The sequence below is a fragment of the Salvelinus alpinus genome, chromosome 6 (genome assembly GCF_045679555.1).
Source record: "Salvelinus alpinus chromosome 6, SLU_Salpinus.1, whole genome shotgun sequence".
NCBI lineage: Eukaryota > Metazoa > Chordata > Actinopteri > Salmoniformes > Salmonidae > Salvelinus > Salvelinus alpinus.
The window spans coordinates 93,726,901-93,746,180 of NC_092091.1; the positions used below are offsets into that span (position 1 = coordinate 93,726,901).

The following is a 19,280-nucleotide window of genomic DNA, read 5'->3' on the forward strand; positions in this document are numbered from 1 at the left end:
TCTCTCATCCTCCATCCCTCTACCTCTCTCTCATTCTCCATCCCTCCACCCCTCTCTCATCCTCCACCTCTCTCTCATTCTCCATCCCTCCAAGTAAATTAATGGGGCTTTATTGGCATGGGAAACATTTTGTTAACATTGCCTTAGCAAGTGAAATAGATAATAAACAAAAGTGGAAATAAACAATATAAAATGAACAGTAAACATTACACTCACAGAGGTTCCAAAAGCAGTAGAGACATTTCAAATGTCATATTATGGCTATGTACTCTCTCTCTCTATCTCATCCCTCTCTCTCTCTCTTCCTCTGTTTTATCCCTCTTCACTAATCAACCAACCCAATTACCCAGATGCCCCAGCACCACCTCCCTACGGGAGTTCCGCAGGGCCAAAAAGCACCAGCGGTGACTGACGCTAATTTGGATGACTTTTTGCCCTGTTTTTAACTACCGCTGTTTTCTCTCCTCTCGTCTCATGTGATGATAGAAGGAGCGCAGATACAGAAAAATTAGAGATGGGGTGTCAGATTAATGTTATGTAATTGGAGCGTTAGAAGGAGGGGAGACAAGAGAGGGAGGGGAGGAAGGAGAGAGGGAGAGGAGGAAGGAGAGAGGGAGGGGAGGAAGGAGAGAGGGAGAGGAGGAAGGAGAGAGGGAGGGGAGGAAGGAGAGAGGGAGAGGAGGAAGGAGAGAGGGAGAGGAGGAAGGAGAGAGGGAGAGGAGGAAGGAGAGAGGGGGGGAGGAGAGAGGGAGGGAGGGGAGGAAGGAGAGAGGGAGGGGAGGAAGAAGAGAGGGAGGGGGGGAAGGAGAGAGGGAGGGGAGACAAGAGAGGGAGGGGAGGAAGTAGAGAGGGAGGGGGGGAAGGAGAGAGGGAGGGGGGGAAGGAGAGAGGGAGAGGAGGAAGTAGAGAGGGAGGGGGGAAGGAGAGAGGGAGGGGAGGAAGAAGAGAGGGAGGGGAGACGAGAGGGAGTTGAGAGAGGTAAAGAGGGTGCTGCAAGGCCATGGATTTGATTGGCTAACTAAGTGGCTCAGTTTGACCTCTAACCCCTGTGTGATGTGATAGGGTGTCTCTCAGAGGAGGGGGGTGGATGGATGGTGGGGGGGTTGAATAATACATAACTTAGTTTGAGAGAGAGAGAGAGAGAGAGAGAGAGAGAGAGAGAGAGAGAGAGAGAGAGAGAGAGAGAGAGAGAGAGAGAGAGAGAGAGAGAGAGAGAGAGAGAGAGAGAGAGAGAGAGAGAGAGAGAGAGAGAGAGAGAGAGAGAGAGAGAGAGAGAGAGAGAGAGAGAGAGAGAGAGAGAGAGAGAGAGAGAGAGAGAGAGAGAGAGAGAGAGAGAGAGAGAGAGAGAGAGAGAGAGAGAGAGACTATATTGCAAGTACAAAGAAAAACTCCAAATAACTCATGTAGGGCAGAATTGGGCCAATACCCCTCCTTATTCGAATAGAAAAAAGAGCCGTCGCATTTTACAACCATCTAAAAACACGTGACCCTAAAACATTCCATCACACAGCTCTACAATGTCAAGAGATGAAACCAGAGAAGAGTCCCCTCAGCCAGCTAGTTCTGAGGCTCAACCATCTTCATCACTCTTCATCACACAGCTCTACAATGTCAAGAGATGAAACCAGAGAAGAGTCCTCTCAGCCAGCTAGTTCTGAGGCTCAACCATCTTCATCACTCTTCATCACACAGCTCTACAATGTCAAGAGATGAAACCAGAGAAGAGTCCCCTCAGCCAGCTAGTTCTGAGGCTCAACCATCTTCATCACTCTTCATCACACAGCTCTACAATGTCAAGAGATGAAACCAGAGAAGAGTCCCCTCAGCCAGCTAGTTCTGAGGCTCAACCATCTTCATCACTCTTCATCACACAGCTCTACAATGTCAAGAGATGAAACCAGAGAAGAGTCCCCTCAGCCAGCTAGTTCTGAGGCTCAACCATCTTCATCACTCTTCATCACACAGCTCTACAATGTCAAGAGATGAAACCAGAGAAGAGTCCCCTCAGCCAGCTAGTTCTGAGGCTCAACCATCTTCATCACTCTTCATCACACAGCTCTACAATGTTAAGAGATGAAACCAGAGAAGAGTCCCCTCAGCCAGCTGGTTCTGAGGCTCAGTTCACCAACCCAAACCAACCCCATAGAGCCTCGGGACAGCCCTCAGAAAATCTGGCCCAACCAAATCATCACAAAACAAAAATAGAAATATATCACCTATTGGAAAGACACCACAAAAAATCAAAGTAAACTTCAATGCTATTTGTCTCTAAACAGACAGTACATGGTGGCAGACTATCTGACCACTGTGACTGATAGAAAACTGAGGAAAACATTGACTAGGTACAGACTCAGTGAGCACAGTCTGGCTATAGCGACCGGTCGTCACAGACAAACCTGGCTGCCCAGAGAGGACAGTCTGGCTATAGAGACCGGTCGTCACAGACAAACCTGGCTGCCCAGAGAGGACAGTCTGGCTATAGAGACCGGTCGTCACAGACAAACCTGGCTGCCCAGAGAGGACAGTCTGGCTATAGAGACCGGTCGTCACAGACAAACCTGGCTGTCCAGAGAGGACAGTCTGGCTATAGAGACCGGTCGTCACAGACAAACCTGGCTGCCCAGAGAGGACAGTCTGGCTATAGAGACCGGTCGTCACAGACAAACCTGGCTGCCCAGAGAGGACGGTCTGGCTATAGAGACCGGTCGTCACAGACAAACCTGGCTGCCCAGAGAGGACGGTCTGGCTATAGAGACCGGTCGTCACAGACAAACCTGGCTGCCCGGAGAGGACGGTCTGGCTATAGAGACCGGTCGTCACAGACAAACCTGGCTGCCCGGAGAGGACAGTCTGGCTACAGAGACCAGTCGTCACAGACAAACCTGGTTGCCCAGAGAGGACAGTCTGGCTATAGAGACCGGTCGTCACAGACAAACCTGGCTGCCCGGAGAGGACAGTCTGGCTACAGAGACCGGTCGTCACAGACAAACCTGGCTGCCCAGAGAGGACAGTCTGGCTACAGAGACCGGTCGTCACAGACAAACCTGGCTGCCCAGAGAGGACAGTCTGTGCTCACTCTGCTCCAGGGGAGAGGTAGAGACAGAGCTGCATTTCCTACTACACTGTGACAAATACTCAGACCTAAGAGAATATTTATTTCCCAAAATTATAATTCAATACAAAGAATTTGAAAATATAAAAGATGAAGAAAAAATCTAATATTTATTGGGTGAAAAGCCAAAATGTGCAGTTTTGGCAGCCAAATATGTGTCCTCCTGCCACAACCTGAGGGACAGCCAGTGAAAAGTGCAAAGTAATGTTGATAATATTTCCCATTTAGCTTAGTTTTGTTTTGTCTTTTATACCAGGTCATGTGTCTTCCCAGTCATGTTGACACTGGTCTACTACCAGGTCATGTGTCTTCTCAGTCATGTAGACACTGGTCTACTACCAGGTCATGTGTCTTCTCAGTCATGTTGACACTGGTCTACTACCAGGTCATGTGTCTTCTCAGTCATGTTGACACTGGTCTACTACCAGGTCATGTGTCTTCTCAGTCATGTTGACACTGGTCTACTACCAGGTCATGTGTCTTCTCAGTCATGTTGACACTGGTCTACTACCAGGTCATGTGTCTTCTCAGTCATGTTGACACTGGTCTACTACCAGGTCATGTGTCTTCTCAGTCATGTTGACACTGGTCTACTACCAGGTCATGTGTCTTCTCAGTCATGTTGACACTGGTCTACTACCAGGTCATGTGTCTTCTCAGTCATGTTGACACTGGTCTACTACCAGGTCATGTGTCTTCTCAGTCATGTTGAAACTGGTCTACTACCAGGTCATGTGTCTTCTCAGTCATGTTGACACTGGTCTACTACCAGGTCATGTGTCTTCTCAGTCATGTTGACACTGGTCTACTACCAGGTCATGTGTCTTCTCAGTCATGTTGACACTGGTCTACTACCAGGTCATGTGTCTTCTCAGTCATGTTGACACTGGTCTACTACCAGGTCATGTGTCTTCTCAGTCATGTAGACACTGGTCTACTACCAGGTCATGTGTCTTCTCAGTCATGTTGACACTGGTCTACTACCAGGTCATGTGTCTTCTCAGTCATGTAGACACTGGTCTACTACCAGGTCATGTGTCTTCTCAGTCATGTAGACACTGGTCTACTACCAGGTCATGTGTCTTCTCAGTCATGTAGACACTGGTCTACTACCAGGTCATGTGTCTTCTTAGTCATGTTGAGACTGGTCTACTACCAGGTCATGTGTCTTCTCAGTCATGTTGACACTGGTCTACTACCAGGTCATGTGTCTTCTCAGTCATGTTGACACTGGTCTACTACCAGGTCATGTGTCATCTCAGGCATGTTGACACTGGTCTACTACCAGGTCATGTGTCTTCTCAGTCATGTTGACACTGGTCTACTACCAGGTCATGTGTCTTCTCAGTCATGTTGACACTGGTCTACTACCAGGTCATGTGTCTTCTCAGTCATGTTGACACTGGTCTACTACCAGGTCATGTGTCTTCTCAGTCATGTTGACACTGGTCTACTACCAGGTCATGTGTCTTCTCAGTCATGTTGACACTGGTCTACTACCAGGTCATGTGTCTTCTCAGTCATGTTGACACTGGTCTACTACCAGGTCATGTGTCTTCTCAGTCATGTTGACACTGGTCTACTACCAGGTCATGTGTCTTCTCAGTCATGTTGACACTGGTCTACTACCAGGTCATGTGTCTTCTCAGTCATGTTGACACTGGTCTACTACCAGGTCATGTGTCTTCTCAGTCAGGTTGACACTGGTCTACTACCAGGTCATGTGTCTTCTCAGTCATGTTGAGACTGGTCTACTACCAGGTCATGTGTCTTCTCAGTCATGTTGAGACTGGTCTACTACCATTGCTTTAATGTATTGTTGTTCTGATTAATATTGTTGTTGTAGTTGCTGTTAATGGTAATCCCATGTCCACTACTATTATTATTGCTGTTGGTCCCACCATTTATTTATATATAAATATATACATATATATTTTATTTGTATTTTTCGATATGTATACTTTGACAATGTAAGTAATAATGAACTTGCCATGTCAATAAAGTCAATTGAATTAGAGAGAGAGAGAGAGAGAGAGAGAGAGAGAGAGAGAGAGAGAGAGAGAGAGAGAGAGATGACTTTTAGAAGTGGAGCTTAATACAGCAGAAGGATATAGATGTGGTTAAATGAGGAACCCAGAGACACAGACCTTTCTCAGCTGGTCCTACAATGGTCTTCCCAGGCCTTGGCCCAAACCCTGGGGTATGTTGGTTGGCAAAGACCCAAACCACTCACACACACTGTTCTAGTGTCCTGGGCACCCACCCAAACCCTGGGCAGTCTAGCAAGTGTTTCAAGCTGTGTGTGTGTGTCCAGCTAAGTGCTGTTCACCGTGTGTGTGTATCGTGTTGCCTTCATGTTGTCGCTTGTGTTCTGTTATCACCCCCCCCCCCCGCTACACCGTCTTCTTGGACTGGGCCACCAGCCAACTGAGCTGTGCCGGGAGGCGCCATTGTCCCTGGCGGGGGCGTGTGGGGATGTGTGGGTCCCAGCAGTGCTCCAGCCTCCCTGGTAGTTAATTGATTTAATTGATTAATGTCACTGATTGACTGGACATGTTACGCACCTGCTGTCCCAAGAGGGGGTTTCTGACTCGTTCTCTCTGTGTGTGTGTGTGTGTGTGTGTGTGTGTGTGTGTGTGTGTGTGTGTGTGTGTGTGTGTGTGTGTGTGTGTGTGTGTGTGTGTGTGTGTGTGTGTGTGTGTGTGTGTGTGTGTGTGTGTGTGTGTGTGTGTGTGTGTGTGTGTGTGTGTGTGTGTGTGTGTGTGTGTGTGTGTTGGTAGTTTTAAGATGAAAGCACGGACAACATGGACCCAGAACATTTGAACTGTTAAAAAAAACAACACCTTTTATTCGAAGAACCCAATAAAATTATGTCAAAAATATTTACAAATAATGACTTTGTTTCTTCACGGTACATAAATCCAAGATTCACAAAAACACACACACACTCTGTTGGACAGGAGAACAGATGCACATATTAGAATCTGGCTTAAATCCCACCCTATTCCCTTTGTAGTGCACTTCTTTTCAACAGAAGTACACTATTATAAAAGAGATTTCAGGGTGTTATTTAGGACCCTTGTCCCACAGATGCACCCAGCGAACTGCAAGTCAACATTTTCACAGAACAAATAAACCCCATTAAAACTAAAAAATAATATTATAATCATTATTATGAACAATAACAACAGTTATATATAAAAAATAAGCGTAATATCAAAGTCACTTTATTTATTTCCAGTTTTTACAGAACAAAAGTAAAAAAAAAAATAAAAAAAAGTAAAAAAAAAGAGAGAAATTCAGTGACATGATATCTTTGGCAAATTGGCAGAAAAAATACATTCAGATATTTAGAAGACGCCACGAAACACAGACGGAGAGAAAAAAACACAGCAAGGTTTTGTTTTTTGATACAACTAGAAAAATTAGAATTAAAAAAACATACACATTTTTCTTTTTAAAGAAGTATTTTATTTTCTTTCATTTTGACGTTGTTTTAAATCGTCCCCTTCCACAACATTGAAGGTATTTAATATTTTCTGTTATTTGTGTTTTAATTATTTTTTTTTTTTGTATGTAACAAGTTTCCAACATTTTCCTCACATTGATATAAGTGTATGTGTAGTTTAAAACAGGCTTTAGACTCAGGCTTTGGTGAAGGCTACAGAGACGTTTTTCATCCTCAGCTTGGGAGGGAATTCTCTCCTTTCATTTAGATACAAAATTATTATTTTTTAAATGATTTTTTAAAACCAAATTTAGTATTTTTTTTATATTTTTTTTATTTTTAATTTTTTACATTTCATCATCTTAACGTTTTCTGTTGTCTTTAAAATGTGAAACGGTAAAAACGTGTCGACAGGAAGTTGTGGAACCGAGGACACTTCGGTTGTCAGATTGTTTAGAAAAGGCCACAGTTTTCTGTGCAGAAGGTTTTCCGACGGGCCCTGGTCAAATGTAGGGTATTACTGTGCCATTCAGTTGAGTACATTTGTTTTGTTTTATTTATTTATTTAAGTTACTGAAGGCTGAACCCGTGAATCTTCTAGATTAATATTGTAACGTTGATTTATTGTAAATAGCATTTGTGCCACTAATTTGTTGTTATTGTTGTCGTCGTCACGGTGATATTTAAATGTTGTGGTTTTTAGGAAGGCGTTTTTCTTATACCTCGAATGGTTTTATACTGAGAGACGCGAAAAAATTAAAAATATGAGTAAATAATGATAAAATGAATCATATTTTAGTATGGAAATATTTAGGTTTGATCGTCCAGTCAGAAGTGGGAAATAAAATGGAAACTAACCTCCAAGATAATGATTTAGTTGTTTGCTGGGAGATACAATGGAAACTAATCAAGATAATGACTAAATTGTTTGCTGGGAGATACAATGGAAGTTAACCAAGATAATGATTTAATTGTTTGCTGGGAGATACAATGGAAACTAACCAAGATAATGATTTAATTGTTTGCTGGGAGATACAATGGAAACTAACCAAGATAATGACTGAATTGTTTGCTGGGAGATACAATGGAAACTAACCAAGATAATGACTGAATTGTTTGCTGGGAGATACAATGGAAACTAACCAAGATAATGACTGAATTGTTTGCTGGGAGATACAATGGAAACTAACCAAGATAATGACTGAATTGTTTGCTGGCAGATACAATGGAAACTAACCAAGATAATGACTGAATTGTTTGCGGTCGTAATACGATGAGAAAAATGATGCGTCTTGGTCTTTAGAAAACAAAGACTATATATTTCTATTGTGTATGAAAGATGTTGAAGATGTGATTTTAAAAAGCATTGAAACACGTCCAGGTAGAACACAGACCTCCAGAAACAGGAAGGTGTGTCAGAAAAGGGGTTTGCCTTTGGAACGACCTCACTGGGTATACTAAGCACCCTATCCCCTATATAGTGCACTATTACCCTATTGGCCCTGGTCTAAAGTAGTGCACTACATAGGGAATAGGGGTGTTGTTTGGGATGTACCCCCTGAGTCTTTTCCATTTCCAGCCCTCCAGTTTCTGACAGAACGGTGAATATTATGAGATTATTATGAGATCTGAAAAATCAAAGAAGACAAAATTATTATTATTACTGTCAGAAGAAGGAGGAGAGGAGGTGGAGGAGGAGAAGGAGGAGGAGAAAGAGGAGGAGGAGGAGAAAGAGGAGGGGGAGAAGGAGGAGAAGGAGAAGGAGAAGGAGGGGGAGGAGGAGGAGAAAGAGGAGGAGGAGAAGGAGGAGGAGAGGAGGAGGAGGAGGAGGAGAAGAAGGAGGGGGAGAAGGAGGAAGAGGAGGAGGAGAAGGAGGAGGAGGGGAAGAGGAAGAGAAGGAGGAGGAGGAGAAGAAGGAGTAGGAGGGGGACAGGACAGAGAGGAGGGGGAGATATGATGAGATTAGATGAAGGAGGAGGGAAGACATATATGGACATAATACAGAGAGAGAGAGACAGATAGACAGAGAGACAGACAGAGAGACAGAGATAGAGGAGAGAGAGGTAGAGGAGAGATAGAGGAGAGAGAGAGAGAGAGGGTGAGAGAGAGAGAGAGAGAGAGAGAGAGAGAGAGAGAGAGAGAGAGAGAGAGAGAGAGAAAGATAGAGAGAAAGAGAAAGCCAGACAGACAGAGAGACAGAGATAGAGGAGAGAGAGAAAGATAGAGAGGAGAGGGAAAAAGGGAGCGCGAGAGACAGAGAGAGAGGAGAGGGAGAGAGAGAGAGACAGGAGAAGGAGAGAGGGAGCAGGGAGAGAGAGAGACAGGAGAAGGAGAGAGGGAGCAGGGAGAGGTTGTGATGGAACAGCAGGTTGTGTGTCCCCAGGGGACTAGGGGTTTCACCGCTCTGCAGAGGACAAAGGGAGTGTGTGTGTCGTGTGTGTGTGTGTGTGTGTGTGTGTGTGTGTGTGTGTGTGTGTGTGTGTGTGTGTGTGTGTGTGTGTGTGTGTGTGTGTGTGTGTGTGTGTGTGTGTGTGTGTGTGTGTGTGTGTGTGTGTGTGTGTGTGTGTGTGTGTCGTGTGTGTGGCCTCTGCCCCACTGTGCGGTACAGTACCACCCACAATGACAGACCCTCAATGTCACGCCTGTCAATCAAATAAGACCCCTCGACCAATGGAAACCCTCCCTCTCTGTCCGTGAGCCAATGAGGTCAGAGCAATGCCAAGACGTGTTCCAGAACGATACAATGGATACGTTCCAAATGGCACCCTGTACCCTATATAGGGCCCTGGTCTAAAGTAGTGCACTATATAGGGCCCTGGTCTAAAGTAGTGCACTATATAGGGCCCTGGTCTAAAGTAGTGCACTATATAGGGAATAGGGCCCTGGTCTAAAGTAGTGCACTATATAGGGCCCTGGTCTAAAGTAGTGCACTATATAGGGCCCTGGTCTAAAGTAGTGCACTATATAGGGCCCTGGTCTAAAGTAGTACCCTATATAGGGCCCTGGTCTAAAGTAGTGCACTATATAGGGCCCTGGTCTAAAGTAGTGCACTATATAGGGCCCTGGTCTAAAGTAGTGCACTATATAGGGAATAGGGCCCTGGTCTAAAGTAGTACACTATATAGGGCCCTGGTCTAAAGTAGTGCACTATATAGGGCCCTGGTCTAAAGTAGTGCACTATATAGGGAATAGGGCCCTGGTCTAAAGTAGTGCACTATATAGGGAATAGGGCCCTGGTCTAAAGTAGTGCACTATATAGGGCCCTGGTCTAAAGTAGTGCACTATATAGGGCCCTGGTCTAAAGTAGTGCACTATATAGGGAATAGGGCCCTGGTCTAAAGTAGTGCACTATATAGGGCCCTGGTCTAAAGTAGTGCACTATATAGGGAATAGGGCTCTGGTCTAAAGTAGTGCACTATATAGGGAATAGGGCCCTGGTCTAAAGTAGTGCACTATATAGGGAATAGGGCCCTGGTCTAATGTAGTGCACTATATAGGGCTCTGTTCTAAAGTAGTGCACTATATAGGGAATAGGGCCCTGGTCTAAAGTAGTGCACTATATAGGGAATAGGGCCCTGGTCTAAAGTAGTGCACTATATAGGGAATAGGGCTCTGGTCTAAAGTAGTGCACTATATAGGGAATAGGGCTCTGGTCTAAAGTAGTGCACTATATAGGGAATAGGGCTCTGGTCTAAAGTGGTGCACTATATAGGGCCCTGGTCTAAAGTAGTGCACTATATAGGGAATAGGGCCCTGGTCTAAAGTAGTGCACTATATAGGGCTCTGGTCTATAGTAGTGCACAATATAGGGAATAGGGCCCTGGTCTAAAGTTGTGCACTATATAGGGAATAGGGCTCTGGTCTAAAGTAGTGCACTATATAGGGAATAGGCTCTGGTTACTAGTAGTTCACTATATAGGGAATAGGGCTCTGGTCTAAAGTAGTGCACTATATAGGGAATAGGGCTCTGGTCTAAAGTAGTGCACTATATAGGGAATAGGGCCCTGGTCTAAAGTAGTACCCTATATAGGGCCCTGGTCTAAAGTAGTGCACTATATAGGGCCCTGGTCTAAAGTAGTGCACTATATAGGGCCCTGGTCTAAAGTAGTGCACTATATAGGGAATAGGGCCCTGGTCTAAAGTAGTACACTATATAGGGCCCTGGTCTAAAGTAGTGCACTATATAGGGCCCTGGTCTAAAGTAGTGCACTATATAGGGAATAGGGCCCTGGTCTAAAGTAGTGCACTATATAGGGAATAGGGCCCTGGTCTAAAGTAGTGCACTATATAGGGCCCTGGTCTAAAGTAGTGCACTATATAGGGCCCTGGTCTAAAGTAGTGCACTATATAGGGAATAGGGCCCTGGTCTAAAGTAGTGCACTATATAGGGCCCTGGTCTAAAGTAGTGCACTATATAGGGAATAGGGCTCTGGTCTAAAGTAGTGCACTATATAGGGAATAGGGCCCTGGTCTAAAGTAGTGCACTATATAGGGAATAGGGCCCTGGTCTAATGTAGTGCACTATATAGGGCTCTGGTCTAAAGTAGTGCACTATATAGGGAATAGGGCCCTGGTCTAAAGTAGTGCACTATATAGGGAATAGGGCCCTGGTCTAAAGTAGTGCACTATATAGGGAATAGGGCTCTGGTCTAAAGTAGTGCACTATATAGGGAATAGGGCTCTGGTCTAAAGTAGTGCACTATATAGGGAATAGGGCTCTGGTCTAAAGTGGTGCACTATATAGGGCCCTGGTCTAAAGTAGTGCACTATATAGGGAATAGGGCCCTGGTCTAAAGTAGTGCACTATATAGGGCTCTGGTCTATAGTAGTGCACAATATAGGGAATAGGGCCCTGGTCTAAAGTTGTGCACTATATAGGGAATAGGGCTCTGGTCTAAAGTAGTGCACTATATAGGGAATAGGCTCTGGTTACTAGTAGTTCACTATATAGGGAATAGGGCTCTGGTCTAAAGTAGTGCACTATATAGGGAATAGGGCCCTGGTCTAAAGTAGTGCACTATATAGGGAATAGGGCCCTGGTCTAAAGTAGTACACTATATAGGGCCCTGGTCTAAAGTAGTGCACTATATAGGGAATAGGGCCCTGGTCTAAAGTAGTGCACTATATAGGGAATAGGGCCCTGGTCTAAAGTAGTGCACTATATAGGGCCCTGGTCTAAAGTAGTGCACTATATAGGGCCCTGGTCTAAAGTAGTGCACTATATAGGGAATAGGGCCCTGGTCTAAAGTAGTGCACTATATAGGGCCCTGGTCTAAAGTAGTGCACTATATAGGGAATAGGGCTCTGGTCTAAAGTAGTGCACTATATAGGGAATAGGGCCCTGGTCTAAAGTAGTGCACTATATAGGGAATAGGGCCCTGGTCTAATGTAGTGCACTATATAGGGCTCTGGTCTAAAGTAGTGCACTATATAGGGAATAGGGCCCTGGTCTAAAGTAGTGCACTATATAGGGAATAGGGCCCTGGTCTAAAGTAGTGCACTATATAGGGAATAGGGCTCTGGTCTAAAGTAGTGCACTATATAGGGAATAGGGCTCTGGTCTAAAGTAGTGCACTATATAGGGAATAGGGCTCTGGTCTAAAGTGGTGCACTATATAGGGCCCTGGTCTAAAGTAGTGCACTATATAGGGAATAGGGCCCTGGTCTAAAGTAGTGCACTATATAGGGCTCTGGTCTATAGTAGTGCACAATATAGGGAATAGGGCCCTGGTCTAAAGTTGTGCACTATATAGGGAATAGGGCTCTGGTCTAAAGTAGTGCACTATATAGGGAATAGGCTCTGGTTACTAGTAGTTCACTATATAGGGAATAGGGCTCTGGTCTAAAGTAGTGCACTATATAGGGAATAGGGCTCTGGTCTAAAGTAGTGCACTATATAGGGAATAGGGCCCTGGTCTAAAGTTGTGCACTATAATTGGGAATAGGGCTCTGGTCTAAAGTAGTGCACTATATAAGGAATAGTGTGCTATTTTAGGACGCAGCCTCGGTGTCCTTGTGTAGTTGAGTTGAAGGGCTTTAGATGAAGAGATGATGACTCTGTTCACTTCCTCCAGGGGAATGTCTGTCCAACGGTCGATATTCCTTCAAATTGACACTAGCGGGGGGTGTGTGTGTGTGTGTGTGTGTGTGTGTGTGTGTGTGTGTGTGTGTGTGTGTGTGTGTGTGTGTGTGTGTGTGTGTATCCGCAAAGAAAAAAGTTAAAGTCTCAAGAGAATGAAAATAAAGAAATACAGAGAAATAAGAAAGGAAGTAAAAGGAAAGAAAAGAAAAAGACTGGAGTACCACAGAAAGGTTCTGAGTTAAAGAAAAGACTGGAGGACCAGAGAAAGGTTCTGAGTTAAAGAGAAGACTGGAGGACCACAGAAAGGTTCTGAGTTAAAGAAAAGACTGGAGGACCAGAGAAAGGTTCTGAGTTAAAGAGAAGACTGGTGGACCACAGAAAGGTTCTGAGTTAAAGAAAAGACTGGATGACCAGAGAAAGGTTCTGAGTTAAAGAGAAGACTGGTGGACCACAGAAAGGTTCTGAGTTAAAGAGAAGACTGGAGGACCAGAGAAAGGTTCTGAGTTAAAGAGAAGACTGGTGGACCACAGAAAGGTTCTGAGTTAAAGAAAAGACTGGAGGACCAGAGAAAGGTTCTGAGTTAAAGAGAAGACTGGAGGACCACAGAAAGGTTCTGAGTTAAAGAAAAGACTGGAGGACCACAGAAAGGTTCTGAGTTAAAGAAAAGACTGGAGGACCACAGAAAGGTTCTGAGTTAAAGAAAAGACTGGAGGACCAGAGAAAGGTTCTGAGTTAAAGAGAAGACTGGAGGACCACAGAAAGGTTCTGAGTTAAAGAGAAGACTGGAGGACCAGAGAAATGTTCTGAGTTAAAGAAAAGACTGGAGGACCACAGAAAGGTTCTGAGATTTAGTTAATCACAGTTAGAAGTCACTATTGTCTTAACTTAAATTAAAGAGATATCTGACATATTTCATGATGATCAAGTGATAGTTTTAAATGAAAGAGATATCTGACATATTTCATGATGATCGAGTGATAATTTTAAATTAAAGAGATATCTGACATATTTCATGATGATCGAGTGATAGCCTAGCCTTCCGCTACATGATTGTATCTGGGTTTTCTGTGCTTGATTAAGTAGCCTGTATGACTCTGAGTTTTTATAAGTTGCTGCTAATATGCAAATTCTGCTCTAAAAGTCTGTATTCCGATTGGTTGTTCCGACCTAACTCACTTCCTGTTCATTGTCCAATTGGATTATGTCATGATGATATGTTGACCTATTGACCCAATCCTGGAGGTCATGGGGGTGTAGCCAGGTTGGTTTGGCGCCAGGAAAGAACCTCCATTCGGGCTCTAGCTAGGGGCAGCCATTTTGTGTCTGTGTAGATCAGTGGCACTTGTTTTAGCGACGCGTGGTCAGTAGGGGAGTGTTAGTGACGCGTGGTCAGTAGGGGAGTGTTCAGGTATAAACCTAAAGGCACCTTATTTAGTCAGCTGGTGAGTTTCAGGATCTAATGCCTCAGAATCAAGAGAGAGAGAGAGAGAATGTTAAGGATGGGTTCCACGACAGAGTTAGAGTTTAGTAGAACGGACAGAGACAAGGGCCTACGTCCCTATTGGCACCCTGTTCCCCACGTAGTCCCTTCTAGTGGTTCTAGAATGTCCCTTCTAGTGGTTCTAGAATGTCCCTTCTAGTGGTTCTAGAATGTCCCTTCCAGTGGTTCTAGAATGTCCCTTCTAGTGGTTCTAGAATGTCTCTTCTAGTGGTTCTAGAATGTCCCTTCTAGTGGTTCTAGAATGTCCCTTCTAGTGGTTCTAGAATGTCCCTTCTAGTGGTTCTGGAATGTCTAGTGGTTCTAGAATGTCCAGTGGTTGTAGAATGTCTAGTGGTTGTAGAATGTCTAGTGGTTCTAGAATGTCTAGTGGTTCTAGAATGTCCAGTGGTTGTAGAATGTCTAGTGGTTGTAGAATGTCTAGCGGTTGTAGAATGTCTAGTGGTTCTAGAATGTCTAGTGGTTCTAGAATGTCTAGAGGTTATAGAATGTCTAGATGTTATAGAATGTCTAATGGTTTTAGAATGTCCCTTCTAGTGGTTCTAGAATGTCCCTTCTAGTGGTTCTAGAATGTCCCTTCTAGTGGTTCTGGAATGTCTAGTGGTTCTAGAATGTCCCTTCTAGTGGTTCTAGAATGTCCCTTCTAGTGGTTCTGGAATGTCTAGTGGTTCTAGAATGTCCCTTCTAGTGGTTCTGGAATGTCTAGTGGTTCTAGAATGTCTCTTCTAGTGGTTCTAGAATGTCCCTTCTAGTGGTTCTGGAATGTCTAGTGGTTCTGGAATGTTTAGTGGTTGTAGAATGTCTAGAGGTTCTAGAATGTCTAGAGGTTGTAGAATGTCTAGTGGTTCCAGAATGTCTAGTGGTTTCAGAATGTCTAGTGGTTCCAGAATGTCTAGTGGTTTCAGAATGTCTAGTGGTTCTAGAATGTTTAGTGGTTCCAGAATGTCTAGTGGTTTCAGAATGTCTAGTGGTTCTAGAATGTCTAGTGGTTCCAGAATGTCTAGTGGTTTCAGAATGTCTAGTGGTTCTAGAATGTCTAGTGGTTCTAGAATGTCTAGTGGTCCTAGAATGTCTAGAGTGGTTCCAGAATGTCTAGTGGTTTCAGAATGTCTTGTGGTTCTAGAATGTCTAGTGGTTCTAGAACGTCTAGTGGTTCTAGAATGTCTAGTGGTTCCAGAATGTCTAGTGGTTTCAGAATGTCTAGTGCTTCTAGAATGTCTAGTGGTTCCAGAATGTCTAGTGGTTCTAGAATGTCTAGAGGTTATAGAATGTCTAGATGTTATAGAATGTCTAATGGTTTTAGAATGTCCCTTCTAGTGGTTCTAGAATGTCCCTTCTAGTGGTTCTAGAATGTCCCTTCTAGTGGTTCTGGAATGTCTAGTGGTTCTAGAATGTCTCTTCTAGTGGTTCTAGAATGTCCCTTCTAGTGGTTCTGGAATGTCTAGTGGTTCTGGAATGTCTAGTGGTTGTAGAATGTCTAGAGGTTCTAGAATGTCTAGAGGTTGTAGAATGTCTAGTGGTTCCAGAATGTCTAGTGGTTTCAGAATGTCTAGTGGTTCCAGAATGTCTAGTGGTTTCAGAATGTCTAGTGGTTCTAGAATGTTTAGTGGTTCCAGAATGTCTAGTGGTTTCAGAATGTCTAGTGGTTCTAGAATGTCTAGTGGTTCCAGAATGTCTAGTGGTTTCAGAATGTCTAGTGGTTCTAGAATGTCTAGTGGTTCTAGAATGTCTAGTGGTCCTAGAATGTCTAGAGTGGTTCCAGAATGTCTAGTGGTTTCAGAATGTCTTGTGGTTCTAGAATGTCTAGTGGTTCTAGAACGTCTAGTGGTTCTAGAATGTCTAGTGGTTCCAGAATGTCTAGTGGTTTCAGAATGTCTAGTGCTTCTAGAATGTCTAGTGGTTCCAGAATGTCTAGTGGTTCCAGAATGTCTAGTGGTTCTAGAATGTCTAGTGGTTCTAGAATGTCTAGTGGTTCTAGAATGTCTAGTGGTTCTAGAATGTCTAGTGGTTCCAGAATGTCTAGTGGTTCCAGAATGTCTAGTGGTTTCAGAATGTCTAGTGGTTTCAGAATGTCTAGTGGTTCTAGAATGTCCAGTGCTTCTAGAATGTCCAGTGCTTCTAGAATGTCCAGTGCTTCTAGAATGTCTAGTGGTTCCAGAATGTCTAGTGGTTCCAGAATGTCTAGTGGTTTCAGAATGTCTAGTGGTTTCAGAATGTCTAGTGGTTCTAGAATGTCCAGTGCTTCTAGAATGTCTAGTGGTTCCAGAATGTCTAGTGGTTTCAGAATGTCTAGTGGTTTCAGAATGTCTAGTGGTTCCAGAATGTCTAGTGGTTCCAGAATGTCTAGTGGTTCTAGAATGTCTCGTGGTTCTAGAATGTCCGTTCTAGTAAAGCTAACTCCACAGGGTTGACCCATATCGAGGCGAACCATGGGGTTTAGAGGTGCATACAAAACAACTGTAATAAGGTCTACAGACGTGTAAGTGAAGGATTTCTTTTCTATCGCTATTTATCTTACAACAGAGATTAAAACAACAGTTTGTTCCGTAGCTTTCCGTAGCTATACCATATATATATGTATATCTTTCTGTTCAGTTTTGGTTCCTTCCAACCAGGCAGCTACAACTACATTGTAGCATCCACACACTACGTTCACACACACACACACACGCACACGCACACGCACACGCACACGCACGCAGAGAGTATCCAAAACAACAACAAGTCACTCTCAGACAAAGGCTAAAAACTACACACCTTTTAATTCTCTTTTTTTCTTTTTTTCTTTGTTTGTTTGTTTGTTTGTCACTAAAATCTAAATGTTTAAATATCATGAATATTTCAAAATCGAATATTGATATCTAGACTTTATTTAAAGTCCTTTTTTATTAAGTGTTTAATATACACATCTCATACAGACGGCCGGTACGGGAGAAATGGCACTAAGGCTAGAACCTGCTCTTAACCACAGATCTGGGATCAGTTTATCCTCCCCCCAGGTCCTTAACCATTAGAGGAGGAGGGGGGGATATATAACTGACCTGAGATCAGTGACTAGGGAACAGTTCCCTGCATACTGGTCAGCGTATCAGTAAAGACCTAACTCATGCATTGTCACAGCGCAGAACACATAGAGGAGGAAAGGGGGGGGGGGGAATTAAACAAAAGGCTTTGGTTTATTCTCCCCACTGAAGAACGAGCGGCTAATGGAAGACAAGCACTAAGAAGGAGAAGGAGAAGAAGAAGTCAAAATGGCGTCTATATGAAGGTGATTTGGGTCACTTTGTGCTTCTTGTCGTTAGTCAGCCACACCACTGAGGGGGGGCACCACTATCTTTGGGGATTTTGGAGAGAGAGAGAGAGAGAGAGAGGAAGGGGAGTGGCCACCATTGCTACTTCCTGGTTACTCATTAGCATATTCAGGATGTGGGAAAATAATGGAAATCACCTCTAAAAACGGAACAACGGAGCCGTAATTATAGTCACTTTTGAGTGCAGCGAAAAGAGATTTAAATATATTACTCTCTCTCTCTTTATATATATATATATCTCTCTTATTCACCAGAAACTCTAGACAGACAGACAGACAGACAGACAGACAGACAGACAGACAGACAGACAGACAGACAGACAGACAGACAGACAGACAGACAGACAGACACAGACACAGACAGACACATAACAGGAACTATTATCCCCATTATGTGTCTGTCTGTCTGTCTGTCTGTCTGTCTGTCTGTCTGTCTGTCTGTCTGTCTGTCTGTCTGTCTGTCTGTCTGTCTGTCTGTCTGTCTGTCTGTCTGTCTGCCTGCCTGCCTGCCTGTCTGCCTGCCTGTCTGTCTGTCTGTCTGTCTGTCGTCCTTCCTCCCAAAGTGGGCACTTTCTTCACTTCCCTTCACTGAGTTCAAAGGAAATGACTGGTATAACAAAACAATAAAAAAAAAGCCTCTACCAATCCAATGGTTTTTAGATTTGTGGGAGGGTAGTGAACGAGTGTACACTTCAGGAGAAAGGAGATACTATTTGGGATTCACTCCCTCTATGTTGTACTCATCAGGCTGTAATGTGGAGGCTGTTCAGCTCCATCTCTCCAGGTCTCTTAAACTCTGCTGGGTGTCAAGTCTCCCGAGCTACTAGTTCATTGATTCATTGATTAATAATGTCAGTGATTGACCAGACAGTCTAGTTACCTGGTGTCCCCAGGTCTGAATCAGTCCCTGGTCAGAGGGACAGGATGACAACCAGGAGAGCTCTGGACTACAGTCGAATAGTCCCGGTGTATATACCAATAATCTGATCTGGGATCAGCTTGCCCTCCCCAGATCCTAACCCTGTCCATTAGGTGGTAACATGTCCAATCTGACCTGGGTTCAGTCTCTGTGGGTACATCCATCCTGTTCATAACAGGTGCAATAGCAATAGCTCAGTGTCTCAGCTCAGCAGGGATTGGTCGGCTCGAGTGTCAATCAAAGCGTGCAGTCGGGAGTTTACTGATATAAAGCAGATCTTCCTCCTCTACGTCCTCTCCCCTCCTCCTTCCTGTTTCTCCTCCTCGTCCTCCTCTTCCTCTTCATCCACTTCCTCCTCCTCTCCTTCCTCCTTCCTGTTTCTCCTCCTCGTCCTCCTCTTCCTCTTCATTCACTTCCTCCTCCTCCTCTCCTTCCTCCTTCCTGTTTCTCCTCCTCATCCTCCTCCTCCTCATCCTCCTCTTCCTCCTCTTCTGTCAGTAGGCAGGCTAATATTGGACAGTGCTGGTGCTATCTCTCTTTTCTTCCTCCTCTTCCTCATCCTCCTCTTCGTCGTTTGGGGCGGGGTCAGTGGCGGTCGTAGGCGGAGGCAGATGCCGTGGCAGCCGGTCCCGCCCCTCGCGATGCCGCGCTGTAGTAGTACGGCGACCCTACACACACACACACACACACACACACACACACACACACACACACACACACACACACACACACACACACACACACACACACACACACACACACACACACACACACACAGTTAGTGCTGGGTGAGAGCAGCGCTGCTAATCCCCTGTGACAAACACTCCCCTCGTGGATACCTGTCCCTGTCATATCCATCAATCACACACTGACACCTCCCTCCCCTGTACCTCTACCTGTCAGCCTGTCAG

General features: G+C 44.5%; 1 protein-coding gene across 4 annotated transcripts in view; it reads right to left on the reverse strand.

The window, feature by feature from the left end:
* Positions 1 to 6,669: 6,669 nt before the first annotated feature.
* pax5 (paired box 5) overlaps positions 6,670 to 19,280 on the reverse strand; it is a 238,641-nt gene continuing 226,030 nt past the window's right edge. For all 4 annotated transcript variants that reach the window (XM_071408372.1, XM_071408371.1, XM_071408374.1 and 1 more), the window contains exon 11: positions 6,670 to 19,037. In XM_071408372.1, the coding sequence (XP_071264473.1) occupies positions 18,955 to 19,037 (83 nt within the window). In that variant the 3' untranslated portion in view covers positions 6,670 to 18,954. The remainder of the gene's footprint in view (positions 19,038 to 19,280) is intronic.